The sequence below is a fragment of the Pantherophis guttatus genome, chromosome 5 (assembly GCF_059756535.1).
Source record: "Pantherophis guttatus breed Tessera chromosome 5, ASM5975653v1, whole genome shotgun sequence".
NCBI lineage: Eukaryota > Metazoa > Chordata > Lepidosauria > Squamata > Colubridae > Pantherophis > Pantherophis guttatus.
Genome location: NC_142067.1, coordinates 75,126,532 through 75,140,313, shown reverse-complemented (window position 1 = coordinate 75,140,313; position 13,782 = coordinate 75,126,532). Strand labels below are relative to the sequence as shown.

Below are 13,782 nucleotides of genomic sequence, written 5' to 3'. Positions count from 1 at the left end.
GTATCTATAATTGTATTGCTTCTTTTGCTTTGTTGTTGTGTCCAATGTCTCCCCTCCCTTCTGCAAGTGTGCAAAGGTTTTATTCCCTCCAATAGGAAGGACGTCCTGATAAGTGAAACCAAAGCCCTTCTGGAACTGGAGGAAGCCAATCTCAACGAAACAGAAAAGGAGGAGATGTGGGAATAGTTGTATAGAAATATACTTGCATATTAGAATTATCCGTAGGCCTTGCCACAGCAGGGAAATAGGATGTTGACATCATCTGGAAAGTCCCGACTGCTCAGGCCAATAAATACCTACATGATTATTCTCGTACCAGCCTGGGAAGGATCATACCAACCTGGGAAGGGTCTACGTAACTACTATAATATGAGTGTATGCAACCCGATCATGTAACCACCCCCAATCCCACCTTGCTATGATGCTGTATAATGAGCTTGATGAATTTCTAATAAAAGAGGGTCACGGAGTCAGCTCTTGGCTCTCATCCCGAGATACATTCTTGTGGTGGTCTCATGGGAGACCACCACAGAAGACCTCATTCTTTATAACCTCTTGATGAATTCTAAAAAAAATTCCACATAATTGTCAAAGATATTGTACAAGATTTGAAAATAAAATGTCTTAAAGAAAATGTCTCTGGTTTGAGTGTTAATATGTTAATATCCTTAACATATGTAAATTCTCAGTGTTTATTTTGCTTGCTTGTTTCAATTCATTTGTAAATGTGTATATTTGACACTGAAATTGAAAACGTATTTTATGATTGTGCTAATCTTTTTTCCCCATCAGAAACATTTCATGCAAATAGCTGTAAGCACTCCAAATTTTATCTGTCATCCCCAATCTAGGGTTGGGTATTTGGATTTCTATACTGCATAATTTTTCTTTATTGATGCCCAAGAATAAATCATTGTTCAATCTAGCAGTTGAACATTCTAACCTATACTCAACTGTGCATTCAAGCAAGGAAAAAAAAACGCTTAAAGGAGTTTTGTTCCCATCAGTCTACAGAAGCAAGCTCACAGATGCTCCATTATATACTTCCCATTGACTTCTGTTATCCAGAAGAATTAATTTGCAGAGGAAAGGGAAAATTCAGACAATGTATTGTATTTTTGTTTTTTACCCCTACCAACTTTGACAAGACAAGTTACTTTACTTGTTACTTTACTTTACTTGTTACTTTATCAAAAATGTTATTCATTTTCTCTTAACTTTCTATACAAATGCTAGTAAGATAGCACAACGTAATTAATAGAAGAAAAACAAAGAGATCAATGTTTTTTCAATATTCATTTTAATTAAGCCTATAAACAGTGACAAGAGACTAAGAAGTTTTGACATTAATTTGTAGCCTAATCTTAAACATTTATGTAGCATTACATCTCATTAAATTTAATTAAACATATTTCTTTGCAAGTATTGCTTGGGAATTCAGAGACTCGGGTCTCAAAGGAATTTAAGATAATGATGCAGAACTTTGACCATAAGTCCAAAGCTGGCAGAACACAATCATAGTATTTCTTATTCGACAGTTTTCAAGCTAATCTTTCCAAAGCAAAGACAGTGGCAAACCAGGTTCAATCTTCATAGATTCTGTAATTTTGAAAAAAGTGTTGATTTCTATATGTTATCTATCCATCTATATTCAAAAGAATAATGATATAAATTAGATTATCTTGAAGTACATCTTTACCATCCCTGTTCTAGGATATTCAAATATGGCTTATAGTGATCTGGAATGCAACAAATCTTTTACATCTTTATATATTCACAGAAATCAGACTGGCAAAAGTTAAATTCTGACTTAATAGAAAAATGTGACAGAATTATTCAGGAGCAGTATGAAGAAATCTGTCTGCTTTTTGGTGCTATTTTCCAATTAATTGAAACAAAGCCCTAGTTTCCGATGGATGGATGGATGAAGTATTCCATTGGTTCCTCTAGGCCTGTATTATTTTAATTACTCAGAATATTTCTGGACACATGGGAAGTAAAGGTACAGTTTCAGTATGGAAAAAAGAAAGCCCATCACTGCTTCTTAGAAAAAAATAAGGCTGAATAAGGCTAATTCTATAAGCAGAGATGAAGGAAATGGGTTGATAGTGGATTGTGATACATAATGCATAGAATAGAAATGAACTAGAGAAATATGGCCATATCATGTACAAGGAATACAAATGAAAATGTTTTCCTCTATTATGTAAATAGAGAGTTAAATAAATGGTTTTATATTTTAGTGTTCTTACTGCTTGTTTGCCTTGTATTTAGACTCTGGAGCAGTTATTTGTCTGCTAGCCTTTAGGTTTGACCTTTAGAGATATGGTAGTACCCTTGAGACTTTCTGAGTGTACCGGCTAAAAAGAGCAGAACCAGATTCCTATTTGATGTTAAAGAGACACACACTGGTATTTTGAATAATCTGTAAATGTTCATTACCCTATGGGTAGAAGTTTTTTCTTTGTTTACAATAACAAGAATTATTAATTGCGTGGATGGGAACACAGGAAACATATGTTGGATCAGCTTCTTCTCCAAGTTGTTCAATGTATTTTTTCCAACTGCCATCAGCTAAGTCTCTATCTGAAAGGTATTTTTGCTGGAGAAGCCAAAGTATGATTTCTCGCATTGAACAGCATAGCAGAATTTATATCCTGATTCCTATTTTAAAAGTTAAGCCTTTACAGCATGGGTTCATGGGTTCAAGGCCCACAGGCCGAATCCGGCTCGTGGGGTATTTAAATCCGGCCCGTGGGGCTGGCCTGGAAATATCAAAGGACCAACCCGCTATGCTGCTGCAGACCAAAACTGGCCATGTGAAGCCCCACCACGGCCCATTTTCGGCCAACCCGACCTTCTGCAGCACTCTGCTGGAGGTCAGGGAGGCCGAAAACAGGCCTCACGGGGCCTCTGCGCAGCCCGTTTTTTGCCGGTAGAGTGCTGCTGGAGGCCATAAAGGGGGAAAACGAGATGTGGGGGGCCTGGCCGGCAGGGTGCTGCAAAAAACATCCATTCTGTCTCCCCCCTGTTGGCCTGCGGAGAACTACAAAGCTGATCCAGCCCTCAAAGAAATTCAGTTTGACACCCCTGCTTTACAGAGTTACAGTTATCTTTGTAATTTAAAAAACTGTGCATATTACCATATCTTTGAAATTATCAGAAAAGATAACTTCAGTAATAAAACACAGTTAATGGTTTTTAAAGTAGCCCTATTGGCATGTTTGCTTTCTCAGCATGTTTAAAAATAACTAAAATTTAATCTAACTTTATTGAATATTTAATTTTTTTTTCTAAAATCCAATCAAACAAACAAGGCAAACAATGGGCATTAAGTGTTAAAAAGTCAGCAATAAGAAAACAAGCCTAACAACCATATTTCTTCACTTTCTTCCTAGCAAGTTTGCATATTTCTTTTCTTTTTTCCTTACCAGGTTGTCAAGCTCTTGCTTCAACTTTACATGAATTGTAGCATACCATGCTGTAAATTATAATGCACTGTGATATACTGGTTTAGAACTATATCTATTGGACTACAGAGAGCCAGGGGAGATTGCTTCACTCGGCTAGCGCCTAGTTAGGGCTGAAAAAAAGCTTCTAAAGAACAGCTGAGAGTCGGAGCAAAGCATAGAGATCGCTTCACTCGCTAGCGCTTCGTTAAAGCACTGCGGAGAGTCGAGGGAGCAGGCAAAGCTGGGAAGATCCTTCACTTGCTACTGCCTTGTTAGCACCTCGTTAGAGCTGAAAAAAAGCTTCAAAAAAGCTACATTTGGAGTATAAGACACACCCAAATTTTCAGCCTCTTTTAGGGGGGGAAAGGTGCATCTTATATTCCAAAAAATATGGAAATTCAAGTGAATATGATGGCCAAATCTGAAAAACTTATTCTCAACTACTGAATCCATAGTTTATAAAGTTGTTAGGAAGGCAACATGTTTAACAACAGCCATTAAATGGAAAATTTTAAACTGCTAACAGCTATTGTGAAAAAATGGAGGAGGGAAGTTATTTATTTACTTAAATGATTTATAGAGCCACACTTTCACAGCAATTATTCTGGTCAGAATACAAAGATTAAAACCTTTGTAACAATATAACCCCATGGTGCCTTGGTTAAATAATAACCCTCCATACAAAAGCCAGATCACCATCAAAGGTCAATGAACTACCTGGCCCAAATGCATAGGGAATTGCGCAAGAAGAATTCAGCATGTTTAAATGTATTCTATTTAGACTAGTTTCATCTATTCTAATTGTTCATAGGTCTTCATTGTTGCTCTACTAATGTTATAAAGCACTTCAAATAATTTATTTTAACTAGATAGTCTTATGATTTAGTATATACTTTCTGTATGCAAAATGGACAGTTTCTGGTCAACTAAAATTGCTCATCTTTATATAGTGGATTAGTTTGATTTGGCATGTGCATTAAATTATTCCACTTGTTAATTAGAATATTATTAGAACAATTTGGAGCAGAATTCAGAAATATTTATTTTTATTCAAAGTGTTTCTGATTAACTGTTAGAATAAAAATAAATATTTCTAAATTCTGCTCCAAATTATTCTAATAATGTTCTAATTAACAAGTGGAATGATAGCCCTAAATGGACCGTTATTCTGTCACTGATATTCCTTATAAAGAGTACAATTTTAACACTACAATTTTGTCCTAAGAATAGTACATGCTTGGTTTTTTTTTACCTGTTCAACAAGTAGTAATGGAGTATTTTATTTTACTGCTCTTTCTTCTTGTACTTTCAATTCTTTATCACTTTCTGCATTGGACTTAATGAACAAGGAAATAAAAAAAAAATACAGACTGAAGTTATTTAGAAACAAAGTTAATTGAGAGATAACCAAGAAAGTCTTACAAAATTACCTCCTGAAATGTTTAGAAATATTTAACAGCTCAGATTCCATATGTTCATGTTAAGATGGTAGCTAATTTTTATTTCTCCTAAGCATGCATTTTGGAATATTTGAGAAAAAACTGGTATGTGGGCTTGGATTTTTTGGGGGGAAAAACACAAAGTTACTCCTTTGATTATATAACTCTGCCTATGGGGCAAAAAAAATCTTTTGAGATAAATAGTCAGATATCTGAGTAAATGAGATACTTAGGTGAAAAAACAAGATAGTATTGCGTATTAAAAGGAAAGCGTCTGCATCTATTTTAGTAATAAAATGGCAGTTAGGAAACTTTTCAGATTATATATTGATCACCCTAATTTAATTTTAATCTCAGGGGGATGGGGGTATTGCTCTGGAGACTAATACATGTCACTCATAGAAAAAAACACAAACCTAGTACAAAACCCCTGTTCAACCCAACACACTCTGATGCAGTCTCCCTGGTGCTGAGTAATCGATTTCATAGAAAACATGCAGTTTTCATAGAAAACTGGAAGAAAACATGCAGATACCTAAAAAAGAAGCATCATCAAATGTCCCTAAAAAGTAGCATCCTCAAGTGCTTCTGTGACAGGTAGAAAAATACCCCAAACCTCCCTAAGAAAAAAAAGGTGAGCGTTGGTGATAGGAGATTCAATTCTCAAGGAAATAGAACCAGCTGTCTGTAGACCAGACAGTCAATCCAGAGAGGTATGTTGTTTCCGTGGAGCAAAAATCAAAGATTTGGCTAAGAACCTAACCAAAATAATAAAACCCAGAGATTACTATCATTTCTACCACTACTACACTTAGAGACAAATGACATGAAAATGGACCTGAAAACAAAATTGAGTGATTATAAGCAGCTAGGCAAGAAAGTTAAGGAATTAAGTGTACAAGTAGTTTTTTCATCTGTACTGCCAACGAAAGGTCAACATCCAGGAAAAGAACAAAGGATTTTAGAAGTGAACCACTGGCTAAAGCGGGGATCCTCAAACTTTTTAAACAGGGGGCCAATTCACGGTTCCTCAAACTATTGGGGGGCCAGATCGGCTGGGAGGGCATGGCTAGGTGGTCATGTGACTAGGTGGTCATGGCTAGGTCATGTGACCGGGTGGGCCAATTTAACAGTCAATTGAACAATGCACACAAATTAAACTTTAATTTGTTTTGCTCCTGGGGGTGTTTTATTTGCTTTTGTTTGCATGTTGCTCTTTTGGTTGCCTTTTCTTTTTACTAGATCGTTTTTTCAGTTGTTTAGGAGTCTAGTGGTCCACTTCAGGAAACTCAGTTTTGCTGCAATTCTTCTCAGCCCCAAGGAGCTTGAGAAATCTCTCTCTGTCTCTCTCTATCTCTTTGTCTCACTCTCTTTCCTTCTCTCTCTCCCTCTCTTTTTCTTTCTCCCTCTCCTTCTCTTTCTCTCTCCCCTCTTTCTCTTTCATTCTTTCTCTCTTTCTCTCTCTCTCTGTCTTTCTGTGTCTGCCTCTTTCTTTCTCTCTCTTTCCTTCTCTCTCCCTCTCTCTCTCCCCCCTCGCTTTCTTTCTCTCTCTCTCTCCTTCTCTCTCCCTCTCTCTTTCTATCTTTCTTTCTCTCTCCTTCTCTCTCCCTCTCTCTTTCCGTCTCTCTGTCTGTCTCTCTCCGTCTCCCCTCTCCCCTTTCTCTTTCATTCTTTTTTTCTTTTTTTTTCTCTCTCTCTTTCCCTCTCTCTTTCCTTCTCTCCCTCCCTCCCTCTCTCTTTCTGTCTCTCTCTCCCTCTCTTTTCTCTTTCTTTCTGTCTCTCTCTCTATCTTGTGGAGGCGGTGAAGGTGAAAAAAGGGCCATTTTGGCCTGTTTTTTGCCTCTTCTAAACCCCCGCCCCCCCCCCCCCACAAGCATTCTGCAGGCTGAAACTAGGCAAAAATGGCTCGTTTTTTGGGCAAAAACGGGCCATTTTTGCCTGTTTTTTGCCTCTTCTAACCTCCCCCTCACCTCACAAGCATTCTGCAGGCTAAAACTAGGCAAAAATGGCTAGTTTTTTGGGCAAAAACAGGCCATTTTGACCTGTTTTTTGCCTCTTTTAAACCCCCCCCCTCCACAACCATTCTGCAGGCTAAAACCAGGCAAAAATGGCTCATTTTTTGGGCAAAAATGGGCCATTTTGGCCTGTTTTTTGCCTCTTCTAAACCCCCCCAACCTCCACAAGCATTCTGCAGGCTAAAACTAGGCAAAAATGGCTAGTTTTTTTGGGCAAAAATGGGTCATTTTGGCCTGTTTTTTTGCCTCTTCTAACCCCCCCCCCTCGACAAGCATTCTGCAGGCTAAAACCAGGCAAAAATGGCTCGTTTTTGGTAAAAAAACGGGCCATTTTTGCCTGTTTTTTGCCTCTTCTAAACCCCCCCCAACCTCCACAAGCATTCTGCAGGCTAAAACTAGGCAAAAATGGCTAGTTTTTTTGGGCAAAAATGGGCCATTTTGGCCTGTTTTTTTGCCTCTTCTAACCCCCCCCTCCACAAGCATTCTCCAGGCTAAAACTAGACAAAAATGGCTTGTTTTTTAGGCAAAAACGGGCCATTTTGGCCTGTTTTTTGCCTCTTCTAACCCCCCCCCCAAGCATTCTGCAGGCTAAAACCAGGCAAAAATGGCTCGTTTTTTGGTAAAAAAACGGGCCATTTTTGCCTGTTTTTTGCCTCTTCTAACCCCCCCCACACACACACACATCCACAAGCATTCTGCAGGCTAAAATTGTTGAGCTTACCTTTTGGTTCCAGCCTGCAGCTCTCCTGAAGGCAAGTCCTGCACTCTGCTGAAGGGTGGGTGGGGTGATGTGGGTGGAGCAACCTTGTGGTGCTCCGCGGGCCAGATTAATTGGTTCAGCAGGCTGCATGCGGCCCGCGGGCTGTAGTTTGAGGACCCATGGGCTAAAGGGTTGGTGTTGTCAAAAGAACTTTGGATTCCTGGATCATGGTCTGTACTACCTCCACGATGGGCTTTTGGCAAGGGATGGGCTGCACATAAGAAAAACTGGGGAGAATGTTTTCAGAAAACAACTGGCTCAACTTATCAGGAGGGCTTGAAACTAAAATTGAGGAGGGAAGGTGGTCAAACTTTAGGATTTTCAAGACCTAATTCCAAGCAAAAACTCCTAGAAAACAAATCAAATAATGAGGCAAAGGAGGGATGGGAAGGAAGAAAAGCATCAAATAGGAGACATACGAAGCATAGCCAGAGTCAGAGATAAAGATCTCAAATGCCTATATACAAATGCGCAAAGTTTGGGGAACAAACAAGGTGAATTTGAACTATTAATACACAAAGGTAGATATGATATAGGTGGAATAACAGAAACTTGGTGGGATGAAACCCATGACTGGAACATACTAATAGAAGGATACAACTGTTCAAAAAACTCAGACCCCATAAATCATACAATCATGGGGATTTATGAGGTTCTGGGGGTTGGAGAGGCTGGAGTGCGGCCAAAAAAACCTGGTCATCTGGTCGCCTCGATTGATCTCTCCTCCCCCCCCATGCCTTTGACTTGGTCTTTGGCTCCCCGCCTCCAGACTGTATCCAGCTGTATGTTATCCCTCCCTTTTGAATATCTTCTCTCCCGCGGGTTCAATATCATCATGCCTCTATGGTTTGGCTCCTTTCTCATCTTGTGCCCCAAGCTGGAGGGTGTTTGGGCAATTGTCATGCGGGAGCTGAGGGAGTTGTTGCCTTTCACCAATGGAGGAATAGACCATCTAACTTTCCTAAGCCCTTTCCATCTGGGCTAGCCACCGTGAGAGGGTGGCTTGGATCCTTACCTCCAATTTTGATGAACTGACACGGGACTCCTCCCATTGCAGTGAGAGGGCAGTGGAGTCCAGCCCACCGGCTTTGAGGTCCATCTTGCTCCAATACCTTAGACTATTCATCAAACTCCTGACCAGACTTTCTACCTCTCATCTATGTATGGCTTATACCTCAGCAGACCTGCTTGCGCTGCGAGATGCCCCCCTCTCGCGGCGATGGCCTTCCATGTTATCAAAGGCCTACCTTAAGGACGGGTTTTGGAGCCCTGAGAGGTTTCATGTTTCAAAGCGGGGATTAAGGGGCTTTTTAATTAGGATTTTTAATAATTTTTTAAGGGGAACCGGGAGGACGACCAAAGGGGATGGGGGGGATAATCCACCAAGGTCAGAGCCGAGCCCGGCATGGGGTAACGGTTTGGAGGACACTGGACGAGGGAATGGGGAGGGGGCGGAGGGCTATCCCAATGAGGGAAATACCATCAGCACGGTGGTTGGGAGGGGCAGATATGGCGGGAGCAGGGGGCCACATCATGTGTTGGGGACGGGCACTTGCTGTTTGAGAGCAATTGCGCGCCCCGGCCCCCAAAGCTCCCCTCGGATACTAGGTGGCTTAGATACTCAGGACCTGGGCCTGCGGCTGATGCTGTGCAACGCTAGGTCTGTGGTAAATAAGGCCCCCCTCATTCACGATCTTATCCAGGAGGGGGGAGCGGACCTGGCTGGTATTACGGAGACCTGGTTGGGACCGGAGGGAGGAGTCCCTCTGGTCGAGATGTGCCCACCAGGTTTCAGAGCATTCCATCAGCCGAGAGCCCAGGGGAGGGGTGGGGGGGTGGCGGTTATTATTAAAGAAGGTCTTGGTCCGAGGGAGACCACTGTGCCTCAGACTGCCGGATGTGAGTCCCTCTTTGTGAGATGGGGTCATGGGGTTCAGATGGGCTTGCTGCTTGCGGACCTGGCTCCCTGCCGTGTGGCAGCAGCCCTGCCTGAGCTACTCGACGTGATAACCACGGTGGCAGTTGATACACCCAGGCTTATGGTCATGGGTGATTTCAACTTGCCATCCGTTGGTGAAACGTCTGGGATGGCTCGGGAGTTCATGGCTTCCATGACGGCCATGGACCTGACCCAGTTAGTTCATGGTCCCACTCACGGGGGGGGACACACACTCTAGACTTGATTTTTGTCTCTGGCCAGTGGTTGAGTGATCTTGTTATAGGGGATATAGACATGGAACTGCCTGCTACCACCAATAGCCTCCCACCGGCCAGTACGCTCCCATAGAGAGGGGCTCCTCCGGGTGCCGTCGGCCAAACAATGTCGGCTGTCGGCCCCTAGGGGGAGAGCCTTCTCTGTGGGGGCACCTACGATTTGGAACGAGCTCCCCCCGGAGATACGTAGGATCCCGGATCTGCGCACCTTCCGCCGCGCGCTTAAGACCTTTCTATTTTATCAAGCTGGCCTGGCCTAAATCTTCCCCCTTTTTAAATGTGGAAATTTTAAATTTTTAAATTTTAAATTCGTCTTTTTATAGGGGTATGGGTAAGGCATTTTAAATGGGGGAGCCATTTTAGATTTAATTCTGTTTTAAACGTATTTTTAATTGTTTATATTGTATGTTTTTAACTTTGGCTGTTCACCGCCCCGAGTCCTTCGGGAGAGGGGGCGGTATAAAAATCTAATAAATAAATAAATAAATAAAACCCTTGTCATGGTCAGATCACTCACTCCTTCGTCTGGACCTTCGTACCGCTACACCCCGCCGCAGGGAGGCGGTCCCAATTAGATGGGTCCGCCCCAGGCGCCTGATGGATCCTGATAGGTTCCAGACGGAGCTTGGGCCAATTCCTGATGATCTGGCACACGACTCGGCCGAGGACCTGGTAGCTGCCTGGGATCGGGCGGCTGGTGGGGCCTTGGATCGAGTCGTGCCTTTGCGGCCTCTGACCCGCTGTCGATCCCTCGCGGCTCCTTGGTTCACCGAGGAGCTGAGGGAGATGAAACGCCGGAAAAGACGCCTAGAGAGCGGTTGGAGGGCCAGTCGCGCTGAATCTGACCAAACACTGGTAAGGTCGCATATTAAGACCTACCTAGTGGCGATAAAGACGGCAAAGTGTAATTACTTTTCCGCCTCTATTGCGTCATCAGGGAATCGTCCGGCAGCCCTGTTCAGGGTAACCCACTCCCTGCTCCATCTGGGGGCGCGGGAGGATCCCTTGGAAGGCAGGGCGGAGGATTTCGGACAATACCTGTATGACAAAATCGCTCAGATCCGGGGGGACTTGGACTCTGACTGGGTAGATCAGGGCAGGGTGACGAGGAATAGTCTTGAGAATGTTATCTGGGAGGAGTTTGATGCTGTGACTCCCGATGATGTGGACAGGATTTTGGGGAGACTTAGTGCGGCCACATGTTTATTGGACCCGTGTCCCTCCTGGTTGGTACTGGCCTCCCGGGAGGTTACACGAGGCTGGCTCCAGGGTGTTATCAACGCTTCATTGAGTGAGGGTCACTTCCCCGCGGCCTTGAAAGAGGCGGTGGTGAGGCCTCTCCTCAAGAAGCCGTCCCTGGATCCGGCAATATTGGCTAACTATCGTCCTGTCTCCAACCTTCGCTTTCTGGCGAAGGTTGTTGAGAGTGTGGTCGCGCGACAGTTTCCGCAATTCCTGGAGGAAACATCCTATCTGGATCCGTTCCAGTCTGGTTTCAGGCCTGGGCACAGCACGGAAACGGCATTGGTCGCGTTGGTTGATGATCTCTGGAGGGCTCGGGACAGGGGTTGCTCCTCTGTTCTGGTCCTGTTAGACCTCTCAGCGGCTTTTGATACCATCGACCATGGTATCATGCTGCACCGGTTGGAAGAGTTGGGGATGGGGGGCACCGTGTTACGGTGGTTCTCCTCCTTTCTCTCCGACCGGTCGCAGTTCGTGTTGGCAGGGGGGCAGAGGTCGACCTCGAGGCCTCTTATATGTGGAGTGCCTCAGGGGTCGGTCCTCTCGCCCCTCCTGTTCAACATTTATGTGAAGCCGCTGGGCGAGATCATCCGTGGCTTTGGGGTGAGATACCACCAGTACGCTGATGATACTCAGCTGTACATCTCCACCCCAGGCCACCCCAATGATGCCCTTGAAGTGATGTCCCAGTGCCTGGAGGCTGTACGGATCTGGATGGGGAGGAACAGGCTCAAGCTCAACCCTTCCAAGACTGAGTGGCTGTGGTTCCCGGCATCCCGATATAGTCAGTTGACTCCATCACTGACTATTGGGGGCGAGTCTTTGGCCCCCACAGAGAGGGCTCGCAATCTGGGAGTCCTCCTGGATACGCAGCTGTCCTTGGAGGAACATCTGACGGCTGTAACCAGGGGGACCTTTTATCAGGTTCGCCTGATCCGCCAGTTGCGGCCCTTTCTTGATCGCGATTCCCTGTGCACAGTCACTCATGCCCTCGTGACCTCTCGCCTTGATTACTGTAACGCTCTCTACATGGGGCTCCCCTTGAAGAGCACCCGGAGGCTCCAACTGGTCCAGAACGCAGCAGCGCGGGTAGTGACGGGAGCAGCATGGCGCTCCCATGTAACACCGCTCCTGCGCGAGCTGCACTGGCTACCAGTGGTCTTCCGGGTGCGCTTCAAGGTGTTGGTTATCACCTTTAAAGCGCTCCATGGCATAGGGCCTAGCTATCTCCGAGACCGCCTGCTGCCACCGACGACCTCCCATCGACCCGTGTGCTCCCACAGAGAGGGCCTCCTCGGGGTGCCATCAGCCAAACAATGCAGGCTGGTGACCCCCAGGGGGGGGCCCTTCTCTGTGGGGGCTGCCACCCTCTGGAATCAGTTGCCCCCTGAGATAAGGAGAATCCATGACCTCAGTGCCTTCCGCCGTGCCCTTAAAACCTTCCTTTTCCAACAAGCCGGGCTGGCCTAATTCTTTTTAAGTGTTTTTAATTGTTTTGTTTATTGTTTTAATTAATGGGGCCAAATTTATATATATATTTTTTTAACTGTATTTTAATATTTGTATTTGATGTTTTTATTTGGCTGTTCACCGCCCTGAGTCCTCAGGGAGAAGGGCGGTATACAAATTCAAAAATAAAATAAAATAAATAAATAAAATAAAAGAGGAGGTGGAATTATACTATATGTAAAAGACCACTATACTGCTACAAAATGTACGAAACCAAAGACGAAAACCTCCTAGGATGCATAAGGGTCAATATAAAAGAAAAAACGAATGACATTGTCATAGGTGTATACTACCCACCCAACCAAGCAGAAAAAATAGATGTATTTTTTGCTAACCAATTAACAAATATATGTAGAAAACAAGGACGCAGTGCCTCAGTGGCTAAGACTCTGAGCTTGTCAATCGAAAGGTCGGCAGTTCAGCAGTTCGAATCCCTAGTCCTGCGTAACGGGGTGAGCTCCCGTTACTTGTCCCAGCTTCTGCCAGCCTAGCAGTTCAAAAGCACGTAAAAATTGCAAGTAGAAAAATAGGGACCACTATTACCTTTGGTGGGAAGGTAATAGCGTTCTGTGGGCCTTTGGCGTTTAGTCATGCTGGCCACATGACCATGGAGACGTCTTTGGACAGCGCTGGCTCTTCGGCTTTGAAACAGAGATGACCACCGCTCCCTAGAGTCGGGAACGACTAGCACATATATGCGAGGGGAACCTTTACCTTTACCTATGTAGGAAACACACCACAATAGTAATCTCCTTCTGGGCGGCCTTCTGGTTTGGTGTCACGGTGATACAGTCAGAGAAATAGCGGGCTCTGATGAGCCCCGCGAAAACCCTGACTGACGAACCGCTGCCGACAGGTCTGCAGACTGAACCTGTCCTGTAGGGACAGGGGAAAGAGAGGAACACCGTGGGCGGCTGAGAGGAACAGGCAAGTTCCTCGGAGGCCGGAGGAAACCCTTTGAGTTGGCGGTGGGGGGGATGGCAGCCATGGCGGCTGCCACGAAGCCAGGACAAACGGGGAAAAGAAATGCACAGGAGGAAGGAAGGAAGAATGACATGCTTTGAAGCCGGGTGAGTGATACTGACCCAGGCGAGAAACAGCGCTTTGAGCATAAACATTTACTAATAAGACCCCTAGCCTTAAACAGCAGC

The 13,782-nt window shown here is 44.4% G+C and overlaps 1 protein-coding gene across 5 annotated transcripts in view; it reads right to left on the bottom strand.

The window, feature by feature from the left end:
* Positions 1-1,326: 1,326 nt before the first annotated feature.
* APOO (apolipoprotein O) overlaps positions 1,327-13,782 on the bottom strand; it is an 87,379-nt gene continuing 74,923 nt past the window's right edge. For 3 of the 5 annotated variants that reach the window (XM_034433182.3, XM_060694057.2, XM_060694056.2), the window contains 2 exons: positions 4,705-4,788; positions 1,327-1,599 (listed from right to left, as the gene is read on the bottom strand). In XM_034433182.3, the coding sequence (XP_034289073.1) occupies positions 4,732-4,788 (57 nt within the window). In that variant the 3' untranslated portion in view covers positions 1,327-1,599; positions 4,705-4,731. Of the gene's footprint in view, positions 1,646-4,704; positions 4,789-13,782 lie in introns of all 5 variants that reach the window. The other 2 variants (XM_087871345.1, XM_087871346.1) reach the window with 2 other exon arrangements.